At 46.4% G+C, this 22,053-nt stretch overlaps 1 protein-coding gene across 7 annotated transcripts in view; it reads left to right on the forward strand.

Moving 5' to 3' along the window:
• The window catches only part of birc6 (baculoviral IAP repeat containing 6), a 344,318-nt gene that overhangs the window by 94,624 nt on the left and 227,641 nt on the right, over positions 1–22,053 (forward strand). For 6 of the 7 annotated variants that reach the window (XM_033025120.1, XM_033025122.1, XM_033025124.1 and 3 more), the window contains exons 23-29: positions 5,239–5,373; positions 7,438–7,625; positions 8,008–8,325; positions 9,628–9,727; positions 12,872–13,086; positions 14,750–14,958; positions 20,483–20,829. In XM_033025120.1, coding sequence (XP_032881011.1) covers positions 5,239–5,373; positions 7,438–7,625; positions 8,008–8,325; positions 9,628–9,727; positions 12,872–13,086; positions 14,750–14,958; positions 20,483–20,829 — 1,512 coding nt within the window. The remainder of the gene's footprint in view (positions 1–5,238; positions 5,374–7,437; positions 7,626–8,007; positions 8,326–9,627; positions 9,728–12,871; positions 13,087–14,749; positions 14,959–20,482; positions 20,830–22,053) is intronic. The other variant, XM_033025127.1, reaches the window with a different exon arrangement.

Raw genomic sequence — 22,053 nt, forward strand, 5'->3', positions numbered from 1 at the left:
ATCCTCTCCCCCCCATCCGCTCCCCCCCATCCTCTCCCCCCCCATCCTCTCCCCCCCATCCTCTCCCCCCCCATCCTCTCCCCCCCATCCTCTCCCCCCCCATCCTCTCCCCCCCATCCTCTCCCCCCCTTCCTCTCCCCCCTTCCTCTCCCCCCTTCTCTCCCCCTCCTCTCCCCCCCTATCCTCTCCCCCCCTTCCTCTCCCCCCCTCCTCTCCCCCCTTCCTCTCCCCCCCATCCTCTCCCCCCATTCCTCTCCCCCCATTCCTCTCCCCCCATCCTCTCCCCCCATTCCTCTCCCCCCATCCTCTCCCCCCCTTCCTCTCCCCCCCTTCCTCTCCCCCCTTCTCTCCCCCCCTTCCTCTCCCCCCTTCCTCTCCCCCCTTCCTCTCCCCCCTTCCTCTCCCCCCCTTCCTCTCCCCCCTTCCTCTCCCCTCTTCCCCTCACTCCCCACTATTCTCCCTTCCTCGCCCCCCCCCCCCCCTTCCTCTCCCCCCTTCCTCTCCCCCCTTCCTCTCCCCCCCTTCCTCTCCCCCCCTTCCTCCCCCCCCTTCCCCCCCCCCCCTTCCTCCCCCCCCCTTCCTCTCCCCCCCTTCCTCTCCCCCCCCTTCCTCTCCCCCCCCCTCCTCTCCCCCCCTTCCTCTCCCCCCCCTTCCTCTCCCCCCCCTTCCTCTCCCCCCCTTCGCTCTCCCGCCCCTTCCTTCGCCCCCCCTTCCTTCCCCCCCCTTCCTTCTCCCTCGCCCGTCCTCTCATCCCCCCCTTGCCTCTCCCGAAGCCCCTTCCTCTCCCCCCCCTTCCTCTCCCTCCCCCCCTTCCTCTCCCCCCCCTTCCTCTCCCCCCTTGGATTTCCTCTCCCCCTTCCTCTCCTCCCCATTCGTCTCCCCCCCTTCCTCTCCCCCCTTCCTCTCCCCCCGTTCCCTCGCCCCCTTATCCTCTCCCCCCCTTCCTCTCAACTGCCCCCCCTTCCTCTCCCCCCTTCCTCTCCCCCCTTCGCCTCTCCCCCCCCTTCCTCTCCCCGCCCCCTTCCTCTCCAGCCCCCCTTCCTCTCTCCCCCCCCCTTCCTCTCCCCCCTTCCTCTCCCCCCCTTGCCTCTGCCCCCCCTTCCTCTCCCCCCGCTTCCTCGTCCCTCCCCCCTTCCTCTCCCCCCCCCTGTCCTCTCTCCCCGCCTGGGGATGACCTCCTCTCCGTCTCCCCGGCCAGATCGTCTGTTCCCCCCCCTGGCCCGGCTCTGTCATGCCGGTGGGTGCGCTTCCCCTTGCGGAAGCCACGATCGGCTGGTCCCCCCCGCTGCTTTTCACCGTCCTCAGATCGCTTTGGACCTCGCTCTGGTCCACGCCTGCCGCAGCCTAGCTCGGGCCAGGCGCCTGGTGGGAAGGCCGGGTCTATGACCTGGGTAGGTGCTGGCTTTACCCCCTACCCCCCACCCCTCTACCCCCTCCCGGAGAGGGAGGAGAGGAGGGGAGAGGGAGGTGGAGAGAGGGAGGTGGAGAGGGGGGGTGGGGGCCCTTCCTCTCTGCCACCCTCCTTCCTTTCTGCCCCCCCTTCCTCTGTGCCCCCCTCCCTCTCTAGGGAGTGGTGAATATTGGGACCTATGGGTGAGTGGTGGAGTATTGTGTTCGGGAACCAGCCCTCCCCTGTGATGCCGTGCCCCCCCCCCCCCTCCAGCCGCGCCTGCGCAGTGGGGGTTATGCGTGAGTGGATAGGGCGGGGGATGGGGTAAAAGGAGCGAATGAATATTAATATATCAAGGGGGGGTTAGTGTATGTGGGGATGGTTAGCGTGTATGTGACACCTAAGGCCGCCCCGTCCCCCGCAACCGCGCGTTGGAACAGACCCAATGGGTCTGCACTTGGTCTAGTTATAATATAAAACTCTGATCTTGGATGGTTACTTGTGGGGATGTTTGCTTGCTTGAACTTTTTCTTTGATTCACATCTCCTCGAAAACCCGACGTGGTAACGGTGACATTCTTACATATTCCGGTAGAGATTTACCTCATGATTTCAAAAATCCCCTCATCTGAAAATTTGATTCATTATTTCCCGAGTTTTTTTACTAAAATTGTTCACCAATCTGACATCTTTTTAAAATCTAACATGCTGAAGCGAGCTGGATGACGTCATAATGCCTTTGCTCCTCGCGGCAAGCAGCGCAGAATTTTCAACGTGCAGCCATGAACTGCGAGTTACGTGGTCCTGATATACTAGTGGCCAGAGGATCTGGGGTGACGGAGGAACTGAAGGAAATCCACATTAGGCAGGAAATGGTGTTGTATAGACTGATGGGACTGAAGGCTGATAAATCCCCAGAGCCTGATGGGATTGAAGGCTGATAAATCCCCAGGGCCTGATGGTCTGCATCCCTGGGTACTTAAGGAAGTGGCTCTAGAAATTGTGGATGCATTGGTGATCATTTTCCAATGTTCTATAGATTCAGGATCAGTTTCTGTGGATTGGAGGGTAGCTAATGTTATCCCACTTTTTAAGAAAGGCGGGAGAGAGAGAACAGGGAATTATAGACCAGTTAGCCTGACATCGGTGGTGGGGAAGATGCTGGAATCAATTATAAAAGATGAAATAGCGGCACATTTGGATAGCAGTAACAGGATCGGTCCGAGTCAGCATGGATTTACGAAGGGGAAATCATGCTTAACTATTCTTCTGGAATTTTTTGATGATGTAACTAGAAAAATGGACATGGGAGAGCCAGTGGATGTAGTGTACCTGGACTTTCAGAAAGCATTTGATAAGGTCCCACATAGGAGATTAGTGGGCAAAATTAGGGCACATGGTATTGGGGGTAGGGTGCTGACATGGATAGAGAAGTGGTTGGCAGACAGGAAACAAAGAGTAGGGATTAACTCGTCCCTTTCAGAATGGCAGGCAGTGACTAGTGGGGTACCGCAAGGCTAGATGCTGGGACCGCAGCTATTTACAATATACATCAATGATTTAGATGAAAGGATTCAAAATAACATTAGCAAATTTGCAGATGACACAAAGCTGGGTGGCAGTGTGAACTGTGAGGAGGATGCTATGAAAATGCAGGGTGACTTGGACAGGTTGGGGGAGTGGGCAGATGCATGGCAGATGGGGTTTAATGCGGATAAATGTGAGGTTATCCACTTTGGTCATAAAAACAGGAAGGCAGATTACTATCTAAATGGTGTCAAGTTGGGAAAAAGGGACGTACAACAGGATCTGGGGGTCCTTGTTCATCAGTCAATTAAAGTAAGCATGCAGGTGCAGCAGGCAGCAAAGAAAGCGAATGGCATGTTGGTCTTTATAACAAGGAGTCGAGTATAGGAGCAAAGAGGTCTATCTGCAGTTGTTTCGGCCCCTAGTGAGACCACACCTGGAGTATTGTGTGCAGTTTTGGTCCCCTAATTTGAGGAAGGACATTCTTGCTATTGAGGGAGTGCTGCATAGGTTCACAAGGTTAATTCCCGGGATGGCGGGACTGTCATATGCTGAGAGAATGGAGCGGTTGGGCTTGTATACTCTGGAGTTTAGAAGGATGAGAGGGAATCTTATTGTAACATAAGATTATCAAGGGTTTGGACATGCTAGAGGCAGGAAACATGTTCCCGATGTTGGGGGAGTCCAGAACCAGGGGCCCCAGTTTAAGAATAAGGGGTAAGCCATTTAGAAAGGAGACAAGGAAACACTTTTTCTCACAGAGAGTGGTGAGTCTGTGGAATTCTCTGCCTCAGAGGGCGATGGAGTCCAGTTCTCTGGATGATTTCAAGAGAGAGCTAGATAGGGCTCTTAAAAATAGTGGAGTCAGGAGATATGGGGAGTGCGGGGAACGGGATACTGATTGGGGATGATCAGCCATGATCACCTAGAATGGCCTACTCCTGCACCTATTGTCTATTGTCTAATTCCCTCATCCAAATGATTGATGCACATTGTGGAGAGTTGCGGCCCCAGCACCGACTCCTGCGGACCTTCACTAGTCACTGGCAGCCAACCAGAAAAGCCCCCCTTTGCTTTCTGCCATTCAGACATTCTTCTATCCTTGCTAACGTCTTCCCTCTATCATTTACTGACTATGTTCTACCCTCTATTGTCTTATATTTGTCAGGATTAAATTCCATCTGCCAGTTCCACAGAATGAGTAGAAAGATTAGGTTGGAAAATGTTTGCCATGCTGATCAATAATTAGAGTACTGAAAGAGTTTACATTTGCAGATTCAGTTGCCTTATATTGGAAGATCTTCTGTTTTCCACGGTTCAGCACTTTTTGCAGTACCACCTCGTTTGCACTCATGATCAGAAGTATTTAATGTGTTTGGAGTACTAGTTCAGTTGATCCTGAAAAAGCATCAGTGGTGTATTTGCTGATGTACCCATGCTACAGATTAGCATTTCTTTAGAGATTTGTTCAGGTAGTTTTTTGGACTTCTGGGCTATGGATTTAGTTTAGTTTAGAGCTGCACCACGGAAACAGGCCCTTCGGCCCACCGAGTCCGCACCGACCAGTGATCCCTGCACATTAAAACTACCCTACACACGCTAGGGACAATTTTCCATTCATAACCAAACCTACAAACCTGTACATCTTTGGAGTGTGGTAGGAAACCGAAGATCTGGGAGAAAACCCACGCAGGTCACGGGGAGAACGTACAAACTCCATGCAGACAAGCACCCGTAATCAAGATCTAACCCTGACCTCTAGCGCTGTAAGGCAGTAGTGCTACTGCCATGCCACCGTGCCGTCCTGGAGTTCTCAAACTAGCCTTTGCCCATTTCCAACCCCCACCATCATTGCCCATGCTGAATGACAAGTTGTGCGTCAAAAGTTGGGTATAACAACAACTGATGCTACAAAATCCTACCACAGTATAAATGAAGCAGATTTCAGTTACACGAGTCCCATTATAGAACATAGAAAAGTACAGCACAGGAACCGGCCCTTCTGCCCACAGTGTCTATGCCAAGCATGCCAAGATATATTCATCTCGTCTCTGCATGTAATCAATTTTCCTCATAATATGTGTATATTATAGGCTAAACTCAAAAACAAATCCCATGAAAGTTATCGTGGAACATAAACTGAAGAAATGTTCAAATTTGGTACCTTTGATCTTAAGTGCAAGTGCAAATTAATGATGTACAGTGCAAATTGTATTAGGAGGTGATCAATGTTATGCATCCACTGTGATACATTTTGTGGACAGAAAATGTAAGCCATCTCAGGAGCATCTACGTAATTTTAAATGTGTACTCTTTTTGCAGGGAATGGAAAGATGAGCAGTAGCGGTGCAGCAGAGGGCAGTTTCACAGCTCTAACTGGACTTTTAGAGGTGGAACCGCTCCATTTCACTTGCATTTCAACAAGTGATGGCACAAGAGTGGAGAGAGATGATGCGAGTAAGTTGATGCATATTGATTGATGGAGAAGGAGTCTTTTTTTTTTTTTACTGAGCTAATTCTGCTCACCTCTCTTCCTAATTGGGATGGGTAATAGAAATGTTCCATTTGTAACTCGCTGTTACCTGCCATATGCCACCAATAAGCCAGCTCGGCATTTCAACTGCGCATGCCCAGGTCAAAGGTCACTGGAGATAAGCATCTCAGTGGCTGAATTGCTCCAGCTTTTTGTGTCTAACTTCCGTGTAAACCAGCATCTGCAGTTCCTTCCCACAGAAATGTTTTACTGTTCTGTTTATTTGGGGAATTGCAAAGGCATCTCTCAGCTGAAGTTACTTTCTTCCTGATCTGAAGAAAGGTCGTGATTTGAAACATAGTCTGTCCTCTCTTCTCAGATGTGTCGCCTGACCCGCTGATATCCTCCAGCACTTTGTTATTCACCTTCCCCCACGCTGCTTACAATTCCTCCCAAACTTTCAACCACAACCTCACGGTGCCTTATTGTTGAAGGGCATTTGGTGGATTCCGTTTCAGATCGTTTAAGGCACCTTGCACTTTAGTACTGAAGATAGACACAAAATGCAAGAGTAACTCAGCAGGACAGGCAACACCTCTGGATAGAAGACCCTCCTTCAGACTTCCTACACATTAGACTTTTGCGCCGTGGTTGGGATGGATGGGGGTGTGGATTTCCGCGGGCGCAAGGAACAAATGACCCAAAGTTTGCGTTGAGTGAACTGAGTGTTCTCACCGTCCTCGTCCTCGCCGTACACCGGCGTTTTGTGAGTGGTTGGAGGCAGCGCCCGACCCGGGAAATAGAGGTTCTTCTAGCGGCGTGCGAAGAGGCTACCGCGGGCTGCTCACCTGTCGGGCGCTTACTCCTCGACCCCACTGTTCGGCGGCAGCCAGCTTGGATTCCAGAGCATCGCCGATGCCTCGCATCAGCTGCTGATCCCCTGCCACCTGTCCGGATAATGTGACCGACGTTGACTGATCTGAAGCTGGGATCCAATCACTCTCACAAAACGCCGGCGTACGACGAGGACGAGGACAGTAAGAACACTCATTTCACTCAGCGCAAACTTTAGGCCATTTGTTCCTTGCACCCGCGGAAATCTCCAGTGCTCGCCACTCCCTCCAGAATAACTTTTCCAAAGCAAAAGCCTTGTGGGTCTTCTTTAGCCTCTCCTACCCTTGGCTGGCGGGCTCCAGGTGGCGTTTCCTAGTTGCTCAGGAGCCGGCTGAATGGGGAAGAGGTATCTGTGCAGAGAGTCGATGGCATCACTGTGTCACCATTGATCTGTGGGCGGTGCACATCTTTGCAATCGTTCGGTTTTTGACGTTCACTAGAAGCTGGAAGTTCAGTCGTACGTGCAGTGCCGCAGAAGAGACCCGTTGCAATGACTTTTATCTCATTGCTGCCTCTCCGTGCACTCACTGGCTTCGGAATGAAGCCGTGCGGTCGAGACAAGGGCTCTGATGTTGCATTCTCTTGATAGAGGACATTTTCTCGACTCTCCTAGAAGCAACAAGCCATGGCTTTACCAGTGGCTGTCAGTCTAACTGAAACCTCTCTCTTGTCTCCCTACGCACGTCTCTCTCCCCCCTTCTCTCTCTCCCCCACCTCTCACCGTCTCTCTGCCGGTCCAGTCTCTACCCCTGTTTCCCACTCACATCTGCCCCCTCTCTCTCTGTTACACTCCGCTCTCCCCCGCTACCAGTCATCCCTGCTCACTTTTTTTCTCTCGACTGACTTTTGACAAATCCCATGATTCCTTGCATTTCGGAATACCGAACTCGCTTATTGTCCCAAAATGTATTTAAGTGAAAATATATTCTGAAGTTAAAATTGCCCGTGAAGATGACAGAATTGGATTGATTCTGACTGATTCATGATCAAGACTGCATTTCACTGAGAACAATTTTTTAAATCAAAAGTTTTGCAGGAGTTTGCAATGTTAGCCAAGCCTATCACGTTAAATGTATACTATACCTTTCACATCACAGGTTGAATCATTGCTATATGTTAACTTGTAATATGACCGTTTCTGTTTACTTCTGCAGTGAGTGGCTTTGGCCTTACAGGAATAGTGGGTGGGCTCACAACTGGTACTGTGGGAGAAGCTTCAACTGCACTCAGTTCAGCAGCTCAAGTTGCCCTTCAATCCCTTTCCCATGCTATGGCTTCAGCAGAGCAACAATTGCAGGTTCTACAGGAGAAACAACAGCAATTGTTAAAACTTCAACAGCAGGTGGGGAATTAAGTTTTGAAACTTTCTTTTCAGTTCCTGAAACTGATTTAAAATTTAGCTCTGATTTTTACTTAACCCTCAAGATTTAAATGATGTTACCATTGTATTTAATACTCTCGCTAATGATCCGAGTAGTATTTAGATTTCCATATGAAATGAGAGCATTTAGTTTGGTATGTTGTTCAAGTGGGGGGTGGAGGAGTGTGGAAGGCAGAGAGAGACCTGGTTTTAGGGAAGTTAATGACATTAGTTGTTGCCTCACACACGAATTGCGTCCTAAAATTAAACTTCATTTTCCTTGTTGTGTTCTAAATGATAATTGGAACCCTTTTGAGCTGTAACAAAGTAGTTTAATGGACTACTCTTTCTTTGAATACAACAGAAAGCCAAGCTGGAAGCCAAGTTGCATCAGACTACGGCAGCGGCAGTGGCAGCAGCACCACCTGGAGTCGGACCTATTCACAACTCGGTGCCTTCCAGTGCCTCCTCAGCACCTGGCTTTTTTATACATCCTGCTGATGTCATTCCTCCCACTCCAAAAACAACACCACTGTTCATGACACCTCCACTAACACCACCCAATGAGGCAGTCTCTGCAGCAATAAGTGCAGAGCTAGCACAGCTCTTCCCTGGCTCAGTAGTTGATCCTCATCCAGTCACTGTGGCCATTCATTCAAAAAATACCAACAAGTCCAAAACGGTATGTCTGGGGGTTACACACTCATTTGTTCTTTAAAAAGCATGGATAGGACCGATTTGGAGGGATATGGACCAAACGTGGGCAGGTGGGACTAGTGTAGCTGGGACATGTTGGAAGGTGTGGGCAAGTTGGGCCAAAGGGCCTGTTTCCACACTGTATGACGCTATGACTAACAGCAGTGCAAATCTGAAGTGGCTGAAGAAACCTGATTCGAGAACATATGTACACTTCCAATCAACCATGTAATCAATTTAATTAACTGTTAGATGATGCAAGTTAGATATTCATATAATTATGTGGGGAAAGAAGTATGGCAGCTAGAATAGCTTGAATTTTCTTTATGGCAAAAATGATTCTGCAGAAGAAAGATACAGGGAAATGGGCCAAATGCAGGCAAATGGGAATAGCTGAGATGGGGCATTTTGGTCAGCAAGGACAAGTTCAGCTAAAAGGCCCGTTTCCGTGCTGTATGACTTTGACTGTAACTTGGCATGTGTTAACGAGTCGGGTAGCCACTGATGTGTACTTTTCCAGCATCACCTTGTCAGTTTATCTGCTGTTAACTTGTGCTTGATGTGTAATCTGAACAATAATTGGCATTTGCTGACAGAATTGAACAAACCTCTTGAGCCAAAAAAGAGTATGAGGACTATGTACCAATACATTGATGGTGGAAGGCAACATTTGTTTGGGGGTATGAAAGTGTAAGAGCAGGTCTAAACATTTGTTAGCGTTTTGTTCTTCAAATATGGAAGTTCAGAACACATAAGTTAAAACGTCGCATGAGGAAAGACACAAAGCTGGAGTAACTCCGTGGGCCAGGCAGCATCTCTGGGGAAAAAAGGAATAGGTGACATTTCGGGTCGAAAAGTCACCTATTCCTTCATCTCTAGCGATGCTGTCTGATCTGCAGTTCCTTCCTACACAGATGAACAACTGCAGAGAAATTTGTAGAGTTTTGGGTCCAATTTTCTCTTGTTACCTTCTGTCTCGGGAAAAGCTACCATGCTAATTGCCGCATTGAAACACATAAATTGTTTTTTGAACTGTATCTCTTCAAATATTGCAAGCCATGCAGACTGCTTTATTTCCACATTTTATATCGTTAATATGTGGGGGTAAAATGATAATGATCAGACGTCATTTATTTTTGTTTTTGGCTAGTTTGTTTGAAAAGCTCCACAAAAATATGTTTGGTATTATGTTAGATTCCCAAATAAGGTGTAGTAGGTGTGTGCCATATTCTTAATATTTTGTGTGTTTTTTAAAGTTATGGTTTTAATGTTTTGTTTTGTTTTGCAGAGTCCACTGGGTACTGGTCTAGCACTGGCAATTTCTCATGCTTCACATCTGCTTCAGCCTCCACCACATCAATCAATTATCATTGAACGCATGCACTCAGGTAGTGATGTTTGTTATATTTATAAGTTTTGGTATTTTCTTCTTCCTGAAATCATCGACACCTGCATTGTTTTGAGTGCAGGTACATCATTACATCATAATTTTTTTTTAATGTGTGCCCAAACGGGTAATAAAGACAAGCTGCTTGTTCATGATACTTGATGATATCATCCTAAACTGATGCCCATATACGTGTTGGAATTTACTGTTTTGTGCAGCCTATTTAGAGCCTGGAGCAGATGGTGTCAGTACACCACTTATTGAGTTGTGTTCCACTTGTGTATTCCAAGATGTTTTGCTGAATGTGAATTGTGGGGAAGACAATAAAGAAATGAAATACTTTGTTTAATTTGAGGAAAGAAGAGGAGAAGGAGCCTGCTCTGCCATTCAATAAGGTCCTCAACACCACCTGCCTGGTCTTTCCCCATATCTTGGTATTCCATCTCTGCTTTGAATATATTCAGTGGCACAGCAGTGGCACCGTTCTCTGCAATACACAATTCCAGAGATTCATAAACAAATGACAGGAGAAATTCTTCTTGCTTCTCATATCAATACTATTACTAAAACTCTCATCTTGATCTCTTCCGGTTTGTGTTTTTTTTTTTAATTTGCGTAAAAACTTTACCCTATATGGCTTGGATTTTTTCACCACTCTACTCACGGTTCTCCTCAGCTCCAAGCGCAACAAGTTTTGTTCCGATCGTTCAAATATTAGAAAAGTTTTGAAGGTTTAAAAAAATCGTGAGATCAGCGGATTAGTCTTCTCACCTGTCTGTCACCATGAAGGTAATGCCCCTTCCGGCACCCGTGGAGAATAAAGCCCCGGAGGCGGGGCTGAGTCCGTGAGCATCTTGCGGGCAGAGAACAGCGTGCGGGCTGCTTCTGCGGCGACCAGCACGACGAGCCAGGAGCTGTTAAGTTGAACCTGAAGTCTCTGAGTGTAGTCAGAGTGGGACCGGGAGCTACTGTCGAAAGCTGAAGGTGCAGGGTGAGCAGAGTGCGAGCTTCCCCCACCCCACCCCTTTAACCATACCCCCCCCCCTTCCACCATCCCCCTTTCCACCACCCCCCTCTATTTCAGCGGACTGCCAGCGACTGTTGAGTTGCTGGCAATCGCCTGAAAAACTGGCAACTGGAGCGGCGACTGTCAGAGTGGAACATGCACATGCACACGCACACACAACCACATCGCTTCCTTCACCAGCACGTTATGCAGGCGGGGGACAGGGCAAGAGGGGGAGCATTGTCTAAAAAAATTCACACGGTGCATAGCTAAGGTGAAATAGACACACTGCGATGAACTGGAAGGTTGGCGCTGTAAAAAGACAGCTAAAGCACAGTGTACGGTAAGTCCTTTAAAAAAGGTGGGGAGAAGGAGTGGAGACAACTTTTAAGAAGCCAGGGATACACGGCTGTGAAGCTCGGCGGACATTTAACATTACCGGACGGTTAACCTTGGTTCTGAAAACTACTGCTTTCCTTTTTTCCCCCCAATGTGCAATGAAATTCACCGGTCAGCACCGGCTACAACCTACAAGAACTTCAGAGAACCTTCGTCCACCTGGCGACCCACCTACGGCTCGAGAATTCTCACTACTCTCTATGGCGGCTTCATTCTAGTCGCCGCTAATTTTTCGTTATGTTGAAAACTTCACGGCGACCATAATGAGGCCGCAACTAGTTCCCAAAATGCGGGAGCTCCTCACGACCATGAAGGCGACTCCCCGGCAATCATCCGCGAACATGTGGTGACCATATGGCGACTGCATAGGCTCCTGCAGTTGCCTAGGTGGGACAGGCCCATTATCCTTATAACAACAATGAGTTTTAGTCCAATCTGCTTAACCTCTTTCGCTTCATGAGGAATCTAGTGAAGATTTTCTGCACAACCTCCAATGCAATTATAATTCTACTTTAAATGAAAATAACAACAATCTCACCAACTAAAAGTCAAAGTAATAGGAAATGCTGGAAAAATGGAATAATTTGGGCAGCATCTGTGGAAAGAGAAACTACCAATGTTTAGGGTCTATGGCCAGGTCGCAATTGAGAGAAGGGGCGGTGAGGAGGAACGGTGAGGGAAGTATAATCAAGGTAGCAATATTGGAGTCTGTGGATATAGTGAATGTTGATGGTTAGCCTATCCCCAAGTAGGGATAGAGAGATGTAAAAAAGAAAGTGAAGAGTTAGATAGGCCACATGAAGATGAAAGCACAGTGTAAATTGCTGTGTTCTGACAATGCATTGCAGACCAAAAATATTGTTTTTTCCCCTACAAATTCTGCGTAACGTTATTCCAGTATTTTCTGTTTGTTTTCTTCTTTATAATGGACATCAAACGTGTACACAAGATTTCCATGTGCAGTCTTGCTATTACCTTGCAAAGTTGTCCCATACTTTCCTACTTGTATATTCTCCATTTATTGCAACAAATGCCAATGTTCCATTGGCTTTCCTAAATATTTGAAATGGGAATGTGAAGTTTGTTACAGTCATGACCTTAATGACTGGTGAGCAGGATCAAAGAATCAAGTGGTCTGTTGCTCACACTTAGTTTTAGCCATTGGATGGATCATAGCTGAATATACCTTGTGTAGAATATATAGTTGGACATGGTGGGTAAGCCTATTTGGGAGCATAACATCTTAAAAGTGAAAATAGATGAGGGTAAATCACGTTGAAACTGAAAACTATAATAGCTTTCCTGAAAACTTAATTCAAAACAAATTTATAGTTGTAAGCTCGCGTTAACAAATGATCCAAATAATTGTCTCCTGGGCTGTAATTATTCTCTAATTGTATTTTATTTTTCTAGTCCACTACTTGACACTAACTTGATTTATTTCTCAGTTCTGTTGACGGATAGCAGACTTGACACATGAACTATTTGTCTTTCCACAGATGATGTCTGACGATATAAGTACTTCCAGTACTTTGTTCACTTTTATATTTTAACAGTTTAGTTCTTGTATGTATTTGCTACATGTTCTTGTCAGTTATGGAATCTTGGTGTGGGCTGAATAAAGTTCTTATTCTGTGTAGCCTTGGTATGTCATTCTATTAGATGCATATGTTGTTCGACCAAAGGTTTTGCTGTGTTTACCAATTTATATTGGTTTTTTTAATCTGATTTTGTTTTTAGGTGCAAGAAGGTTTGTGACACTGGACTTTGGGAGACCAATACTCATGACCGATATATTGATTCCAACCTGTGCAGACTTGGCGTCCTTATCAATTGATATTTGGACGCTGGGAGAGGAAGTGGATGGACGACGCATAGTGGTAGCTACAGATATTAGTACACACTCACTGATTCTTCATGATTTATTGCCACCGCCTGTTTGCAGGTTCATGAAGGTATGTTGGCTCTATATTGAATGAAGCAACGACAACTCTCACTTTGATATCACCCGTAACAGTATCTCAAGGAATCTCATAAGTAATATCGGACAAACATTTCAATTTGATATGATAATCAAATCTAGACCTCATGAGTTTTTTAGGAAGACTTTTTTTATGATAGAGGTAGATGGGGAGGTTGAATGTGTCCATTTGAGGCTTCTGATGGCTAAAGGTGATTCAAAGTGATTTCAGATGGTACACAGTCAGTCCTTTGGCAGAAGTGGAGAAGATAAAAGGGGTAAGTGAGAGAGAGGCTATACAGAGTTTTGAATCTTAGGGTCAGAATTTTTAATTTGAGCTGTTGGGTAACTAGAAGCTAATATCAGTAATTTGACCACAATTGTAATGGATGGGAAGGACTTAGTACATAGTAATGGACCCTTCAAATAAATGAATGACAATAAAGGAATTCAATTCAATTCAATTCAATTCTTCCAATTTGCGCTGAGCCTCTCTCTGACAATGGAGAGTTGCAGAGGGAACGGTCTCTGCAGAAATCGGAAAGATGGGAAGATGTGGCTAGTGGTGGGATCCAGTTGGAGGTGGTTAACTCGATCTCCATCACTCCCCCTCTTCCCAATTCTCCGACAGGTCTGACAGTCCTCGTTTACTTTGTTACTTTGTTGTTGACTTCTCCGAGCCAACAATGACCTATTCTACATTTTCCTTGATCTTCATCCCCTTTGTCTCGTTTTCACACCACACACTTCCTTATCTCCCTCTCCCCTGACTCAGTCTGAAGAAGGGTCTCGACCCGAAACATCACCCATTCCTTCTACCCAGAGATGATGCCTAGCTGAACTGATTTCATATGGCTGTACATGATCCATATCCCTCTATTCCCTGCATTTCCACGTGCCTATCCAAAAATCTCAAACGCTACCATCGCATCAGCCTCCACCACCACCCCAGGCAAAGCATTCCATGCCCCCACTACCCTCTGTGTAAAAAAAAAAAACCCCAATCCCACACATTTCCATTAAACTTGACCTTTCTCACCTTACAGCCAGTGTTGGACATTTGTGATTGTGAAGTCTGGAAGGTGGAATGCCAGTCAGGCCAATCCACAAAGAATTGAGTCTGAGATCACAAATGCTTGGGTGTAAATTTCAACTGATGTTCTTCATTGTTTAGTTTAGAGATACAGTGTGGGAACAGGCCCTTCAGCCCATCAAGTCCATGCTGACCAATGATCACCCATACACTAGTTCTATCCTACACACTAAGGACAATTTACAGAAGCCAATTAAAATACAATACGGCCAAAGGGAGAAGGTACAAACTGTACAGACAGCACCCGGATCCCTGGTGCTGTCAGGCAGCAACTCTTCTGCTGCACCACCACTGTGTGGAGAAAGGCCGTTGGCCTTTAGTGTGTACAAAGCTTTGTAATTAAGGGGTCCGGAGTAAAATTCAAATCTGTTAAATAGGAAATTGAAGTGTCAAAGACTGATTCATCCTGAAAGAGTGGATGGGTCGAGAGAATGACACGTGATAACTGTACAACATGTGTGCTTAAGCCGAAGGCAACCTAATGAAATGTGAGAAGTTATAATGCGAATGTTTGATAATTTTTACTTAATCGATATGCTTTTGAAACAATTTTGTCCTTGGGCAGATTACAGTGATTGGGCGTTATGGCAGCACCAATGCAAGAGCTAAGATACCACTTGGGCTATACTATGGACACACCTACATATTGCCTTGGGAAAGTGAGATCAAGTTAATACATGACCCTCTAAAAGGTGAAAATGATTCAGCGAGTCAGCCAGAAATGGAACAGCAGTTAACGATGATGATTGCTCTGCAAGAAGATATACAATGCAGGTTAGTTTCATCTTCGGCAAATATCAACTGCTTTTATTTCTTTATACCCATGTCTTGGTGCAGGTGGTTTCAGAGTATCCCAGTGAGGAAATGTTCTCTATTCAGAGTTGAAATAATACAGGTTGTAATGGTACAAGCAGATTTTGATGATTCTGATCTATCATTAAGATAGAACACTTCAAGATTACAAAGAAACTAAGTTTATTAAATTACAGTGAAATACAGTAAAAGTCATTGGGTCAGTCATACAGCACGGAAATGGGCCCTTCAGCCCAACTTGCCCATGCCTCAGCTACGTTAGTCCCACCTGTCTGCGTTTGCCCCATATCCTTCTCAACCTTTCCTATCCAAGAACCTGCCAATTGTCTTTTAAATGTTGTTATAGTACCTGCCTCAAATACCTCTTCTAGCAAGTTGTTCCGTATTCCACCATCTTCTGTGAGAAAAAGTTGCCACTCGGGTTCCCATTAAATCTTCCCCTCTTACCTTAAACGTATGTTCTCTGGTTCTTGATTCCTGGGTCAAAGACTCTATGCATTCACCCTATCTATTTCCCTCATGATCTTATACACCTCTCTATAAGATCACCTCATCCTCCTACACTCCAAGGAATGGAGTCCCAGCCTGCCCAACCTCTCCCTCCAGTTCAGGCCTCGAGTCCTGGCAGCATCCTTGTGAATCTTCTCTGCACTCTTTCCAGCTTAACTTCCTTCCTATAGCAGGATTCTTCCTATAAAAGGATTAGTGAAGGTTTAAATAAGCCACGAGTCTCATCCCTACTGCTCATGGCTGGTCTGGAAAACTTGGATGTTCTGGATCCCGGTCGGAGAAGAGCATTGCACTTATATATTCAATAAATCTGCACTTTTCTCTTTTGTACAAATAGTAGTCAACCTACAGTATGTTTTTAAAACTAGGTCTCCACCTTAATGATAGGAGCAAGGGTTATTTATTCCATGCAATCAGTATGGAGAATATTGAGGGCAATTTCAGATTATAGAGGAGGTGGTGTTGGAGCTCTTGAAGAGCATTAAGGTGGATAAATAACCAGGACATGACAGGATCTATCCCAGGTTAATTCTCCCCGCAGACCTCCACCAGCAACTCCGTCGAGCCCTCGCCTCTCCCCTGCCCACCAGCGGGCCGGAGCTGTCGCCTCACCCGAGTTCCAGGCTCAGCACCAGGCCCACAGCCTCCACCATGCAGGCTCCCACACCACGTGGTCTGACTCTCCTGGGGCCTATTGCAGTCCATATTCCACTTCCCAGCCCCCCTCTGACCCCAACCCCCACCCTTGTCGTGTATTCACCATCCCCCCCCCGACCTCCCCCTTTCTGATACGGAATGGTCTTCGCAGCAGAGGCCTCACCTTCATTCCCCTGCGCCCCCACTTCAACGCGTTCCGGGTCTGCCATGATGTAGAGCTTTTCTTCCGTCGTCTCTGCCTCTGCGCCTTTTTCTATGGGAAGGAGTCCTCACCACCCGGTGAAAACCCCTTCTCCCATCTCCACCGGTCCCCCTCCTCTTGCACTTCCCAGAATGGCCTTTTACCCTCTCGAGATATTTTTATTTCTAACTGCCAGCGTGAGATCAACCGTCTCAATTTTTCCACTCCCCTTACCTACTCTAACCTCTCCCCCTCGAACGTACAGCCCTCCGCTCACTCTGCAGCAACCCTGACATTATAATCAAACCCATCGACAAGGGAAGTGCTATGGTAGTTTGGTGCGTTGACCTCTGAGGCCAGGCGACAACTCTCAGACACCTCCTCCTACCTATCCTTGGACCATGATCCCACAGATGAGCACCAGGCCTTAATCTCACAGATCATTTCTGATTTAATCACTACTGGTTGTCTGTCTGCCTTCCCACAGCCTCCACCCTTATCATTCCCCAGCCCGCACAGCGTTCACTAAAATCCACAAACACAACTGCCCTGGCAGACCCATTGTTTCTGCCTGCTCCTGTCTCACTGAAATGACTCGTATATCGACTCCATCCTATCCCCCCCCCCTGGTCCAATCTCTCCCGACCTATGTCCAAGATACCTCAAATTCCCTTCATCACTTATTACAACTTCCACTTGCCGAGCCCCCCTCCCTCATCTTTGCAATTGACGTTCAGTTATTACACCTCCATCCCCCACCAGGAAGGCCTAAAGACCTCTGCTTCTTCCTCCACTGCAGAACCATCCAATTTCAGTCAACTAACACTTTCCTCCACCTAGCGGAGCAGGTCCTCACCCATAACAACTTCTCCTTCTACTCCTCCCACTTCTTCCAAGCCAATGGCGTAGCTATGGGCACCCGCATGGGCCCCAACTATGCCTGCCACATTGTAGGGTACGTTGAACAATCCCTGTTCCAAGCGTACACTGGCCCTATCCCCGAACTCAACCTCCGATAGATTGATGACTGCATTGTTGCTACCTCCTACACCCATACAGAACTCATGGACCTCATCAACCTCACCACCAATTTCCATCCTGCTCTCAAATTCACTTGGACCATCTCTGACACCGTCCCCTTTCTTGATCTCACCGTCTCCATCACAGGAAATTGACTATTGACTGACGCCTATTACAAACCTACTGACTCCCATAACTATCTCGACTACACTTCTTCCCACCCTGCTTCCTGCAAAGACTCTATCCCCTACTCCCAATTCCTTCGTCTACGCTGCATCTGCGCCCAAGATGAGGTGTTCCATACCAGGACATCCAAGTTGTCTTCATTCTTTAGCGAACGAGAATTCCCCTCTCCCATCATAAATGAGGCCCTCACTCGTGTCTCCTCGGTACCCCATAGCTCTGCCCTTGCTCCCCCTCCCCCTAGTCGCAACAAAGACAGAGTCCCCCTAGTCCTTACCTTTCACCCAATCAGCCATCGCATACAACACATAACCCTCTGAAATTTTTGTCACCTCCAACGGGATCCCAACACTAGTCATATCTTCCCATCTCCACCTCTTTCCGCTTTCCGCAGAGACCGTTCCCTCTGCAGCTCCCTGGTTAAACTCATCCCTTCCCACCCAAACCACCCCATCCCCAGGCACCTTCCCCAGCAACTGCAGAAGATGCAACACCTGTCCCTATACCTCCTCCCTCAACTCTGTCCTGGGATCCCGACAGTCCTTTCAGGTGAGGCAGAGGTTCACTTGCACCTCCTCCAACCTCATCTACTGTAACCGTTGTTCAAGTTGTGGACTCGAACGTCAGCGAGATCAAACGTAGACTGGGCGATCGTTTCGTTGAACACCTTCGCTCAGTCCGCCTGAACTGATCTCCCGGTTTCTAAACACATGAATTCTCCTTCCCATTCCCACACAGACCTTTCTCTCCTGGGTCTCCTCCATTGTCGGAGGAACAGGATCTCATGTTTAGCTTGGGCAGCTTACAGCCCAGTGGTATGAATATTGATTTCTCTAACTTCAGGTAGCCCCGGCATTACCTCTCTCGCTATCCCTCCTCCATCCAAGTTGCACCATCTTCTCGTTCTCACCCAACTAACAGTGAACAGTGGCCTGTTTCATTCATTGTTCCTTAAATTCTACTCTCATCGTCTATAATCTCTTGTTTCCCTTATCCCTAACCAGTCTGAAGAAGGGTCTCGACCCGAAACCTCACCCATTCCTTCTCTCCAGGGATGCTGCCTGTCCTGCTGAGTTACTCCAGCTTTTTGTGTCTACCTTCAAAAAAAAGTTCAGTGTGTGTGTGTGTATATAAGATAGACACAAAAAGCTGGAGTAACTCAGCGGGTTAGACAGCATCTCTGGAGAGAAGGAATAGGTAATGTTTCTGGTCGAGACCCTTGTGAGAGTCAGGGTAAAGGGAAACAAGAGATAATGACAGTGATATATAGAGATCTAAACAAATGAGTGAACGATATGCAAAAAAGTTACGATGATGAAGGAAACGGGCCAATGTTAGGTGTGGGCTAGATGAAAACGAGTTACAGACAATGAGACTAAACAAGACAACTTTGAAGCTGTTACAGTGACTGGGGGGTGAGGGAGGGACAGAGAGAGGGATGCAAGGCGCTACTTGAAGTTAGAGAAATCAATATTGATACCACTGGTGTGCCCAAGCGAAATAGGAGGTGCTGTTCCTCCAATTTGCATTTGGCCTAACTTTGACAATGGAGGAGGCCCAGTTCAGTTTAGTTTATTGTCACGTGTACAGAGGTACAGTGAAAAGCTTTTTGTTGCGTGCCAACCTAGAACAAAGGTCAGAATGGGAAGGGCAATGAAAGCATTTGGCAACCTGATCTCCCAGTGCCCCTTCCGTGTGTGTGTGTGTGTGTGTGTGTGTGTGGGTGTGTGTGTGTCTCTCTCTCTCTCTCTCTCTTCAAAAGAGGTTTTGTGTGCTGCTGTGCAAGACCTTATTGACATTCATGAAGAGGTGAGCAAGATGAATGAGAGCTGGGTGGTGCCCGTTCACGGCATCATCTTTAGCAAACCCTTTTACAAGGTTCCATATGGTGGGCTCGTCCCAGATAGCAAATTGGACACCAGATTGGTGTGGGTGACTGTAGAAAGATGCTTTACGCACTTGTCGCATTGTAGTCTGCTGCAGGGCTTGGTACTTGTTTTTGTTAGTCTTTACATAAAAGATTTGGGGGAAAATGTAGATGGCATGATTAGTAAGTTTGTAGATGGTTCCAAAATGTAATGGTATAGTGAAGATGATCGTGTACTGTTACAACAGGATCTACTTCATTTGGGATACTGGGCAAGGGAATGACAGGTGGAGTTTAACTTGGACAAAGGCAAAGTGATGCATTTTATGAACTCGCATCTCAGGACCCATACAGTGAATAGCACTCCCCTTGAGAGTGTAATTGAACAGCAAATTCTTGCTTCCAATACACAATTTGCAGAAAGTAGCGACATAAGAGTGGTGAAGGAGTATAGTATGCTTTCCTTCAGCTGAAACTTTGGGTTGGGATGTCATGTTACAGTTGTACAAAACATTTGGTTAGGCCACACTTGAAGAATTGTGTGCAAAAATGGTTGCCGTGCGATAGGAAGGATGTGCTTAAGTGTGACGATGCAGTAATTCACAACACTGGACTGGAGGGCTTGATTATAAATAGATCAATTAGGCAGGAGTTGTTTCTGGAGCGATCAAAAAGCGTGAATTAAAAAATCTGTAGTAATATTAATTAATAATATTCAATAGTCTGGAAAAATGTGTTAATCTGACACCACCAAAATAAATGGGGAATAGAGGATGGGAGTTTTCCACTCGTCTTGATTGTAGCCTTAGAGCAGAGAAAAGTACAGCATAGGAGCAAGCACTTCGGCCCACAAGGTCTGAGCAAAAATAATGTTGGCAAGATAAACTAATCTCGTCTGCCTGCGCATGATCCAAGCCCTCCATATCCTAGCCTTGTTTTGCAGAGTGAAAGGAAATGAAAAAACAATCAAAAATTAAATAGAAATGTGAGAATTGTACTGGACTGTGCACATTGTGGCCATGGAGTATTTTGTTTGGTTTATTTATCTACTGTAAATTCTTTGACAGGTATAACCTTGCTTGCCATAGACTGGAAACACTACTGCAGAATATTGACCTTCCTCCACTAAACAGTGCCAACAATGCTCAGTACTTCCTACGAAAACCAGACAAGGCTGTTGAGGAGGATAGTAAAGTCTTCTCCGCCTATCAGGACTGCATTCAGCTGCAGCTTCAACTAAATCTGGCTCATCACGCTGTGCAGCGCCTCAGAGTGGCACTTGGATCCAGCAGGAGGACACTGCCTGAGACATACGACACAAAAGAATTGATTCATAACTCTTCCACAGAGCAACTGCGCACCATTATCCGATATCTTCTGGATACGTTACTGAGTCTTTTGCATTCATGCAGTGGTTAGTGTCTTTCTTTTCTTAATGTGATTGTATAGAATGGTCATTGGTTGGATTGAGTGACCACCTCGGTGACCTGTAACCATTGCTTCCCTGACAATATACAAAAGAGTTCAATGCTGTTAAGTTTTCTGAAGGTAGATAAATTGCTGGAGAAACTCAGCAGGTGAGGCAGCATCTCTGGAGGGAAGGAATAGGCGACTTTTTGGGTCGAGACCCTTCTTCAGACTTTTCTTCAAACTGTTGTCAGCCTGTTGAGTGAGGATGGTGGGGGCTGTAAGATCATGAACCCCAGTATTAAATTGTATTGATTGTTCAAGTTCATAGTTCATAAGTTGTAGGAGCAGAATTAGGCTGTTTGGCCCACCAAGTCTGCTCTGCATTCAATCATGGCTGATTTATCTTTCCCTCAACCCTATTCTCCTGCCTAATCCCCTTAACATCCTTATTAATCAAGAACCTATCAAGCCACCTTAAAGATATCCATTGACATGGCCTCCATAGCCTTCTGTGGCAATGAATTCCACAGATTCACCAGCCTCTGACTAAAGAAATACTTCCTCATCTCCTTTCTATAAAGGTACATCCTTTTTGCCTGAGGCTAAGGCCTCTGGTCTGTGATTCTCCCACCAGTGGAAACATCCTCTCCACATCCACTCTATCCAGGCCTTTCATTATTAATTAAACTCCAGCGAGTACAGAGATTGTAATTGAGATGAAGTGTAAACTACTCGGGTGTTCTAGCCAAACACCTGTGTATTTAATATGCCATTACTTAAAAGTCCCCTTGTATTGGGAACATCTTTTTCCTCCGTGTCTGCTCTCAATTTTGCTGTAAACTCACTCACAGCCTTTAAAGGATGTTTAATAAAATGTCAGCTCAGAATGAGATGATTTGCAAGCTGAAATGTTTGAGTGGAGAGATGCAATCTCTTTTAATGTGCATTAGCTCTGAAGTTTAACACACAAACATTGAGTTTCTTTCAGTGTATGCAATTGAAATTTACAATTGCAAGTTTTGCAATCCTTTTCAATAATAAACCACTTAATGTCCCCAATTATGAAATAACTAGGAGATTAAAAAAACTAGTAATTCAGTGGGACAGGCAGCATCTTTGGAGAGAAGGAATGGGTGAAGTTTCGGGTCGAGACCCTTGTACAGTCAGGAGAAAGGGTGACACAGGGATAAGGAAGGGTAAGGTGTGAAAAGGAAAGATCAAAGGGGAC

Source organism: Amblyraja radiata, chromosome 8 (genome assembly GCF_010909765.2).
Source record: "Amblyraja radiata isolate CabotCenter1 chromosome 8, sAmbRad1.1.pri, whole genome shotgun sequence".
Lineage (NCBI taxonomy): Eukaryota > Metazoa > Chordata > Chondrichthyes > Rajiformes > Rajidae > Amblyraja > Amblyraja radiata.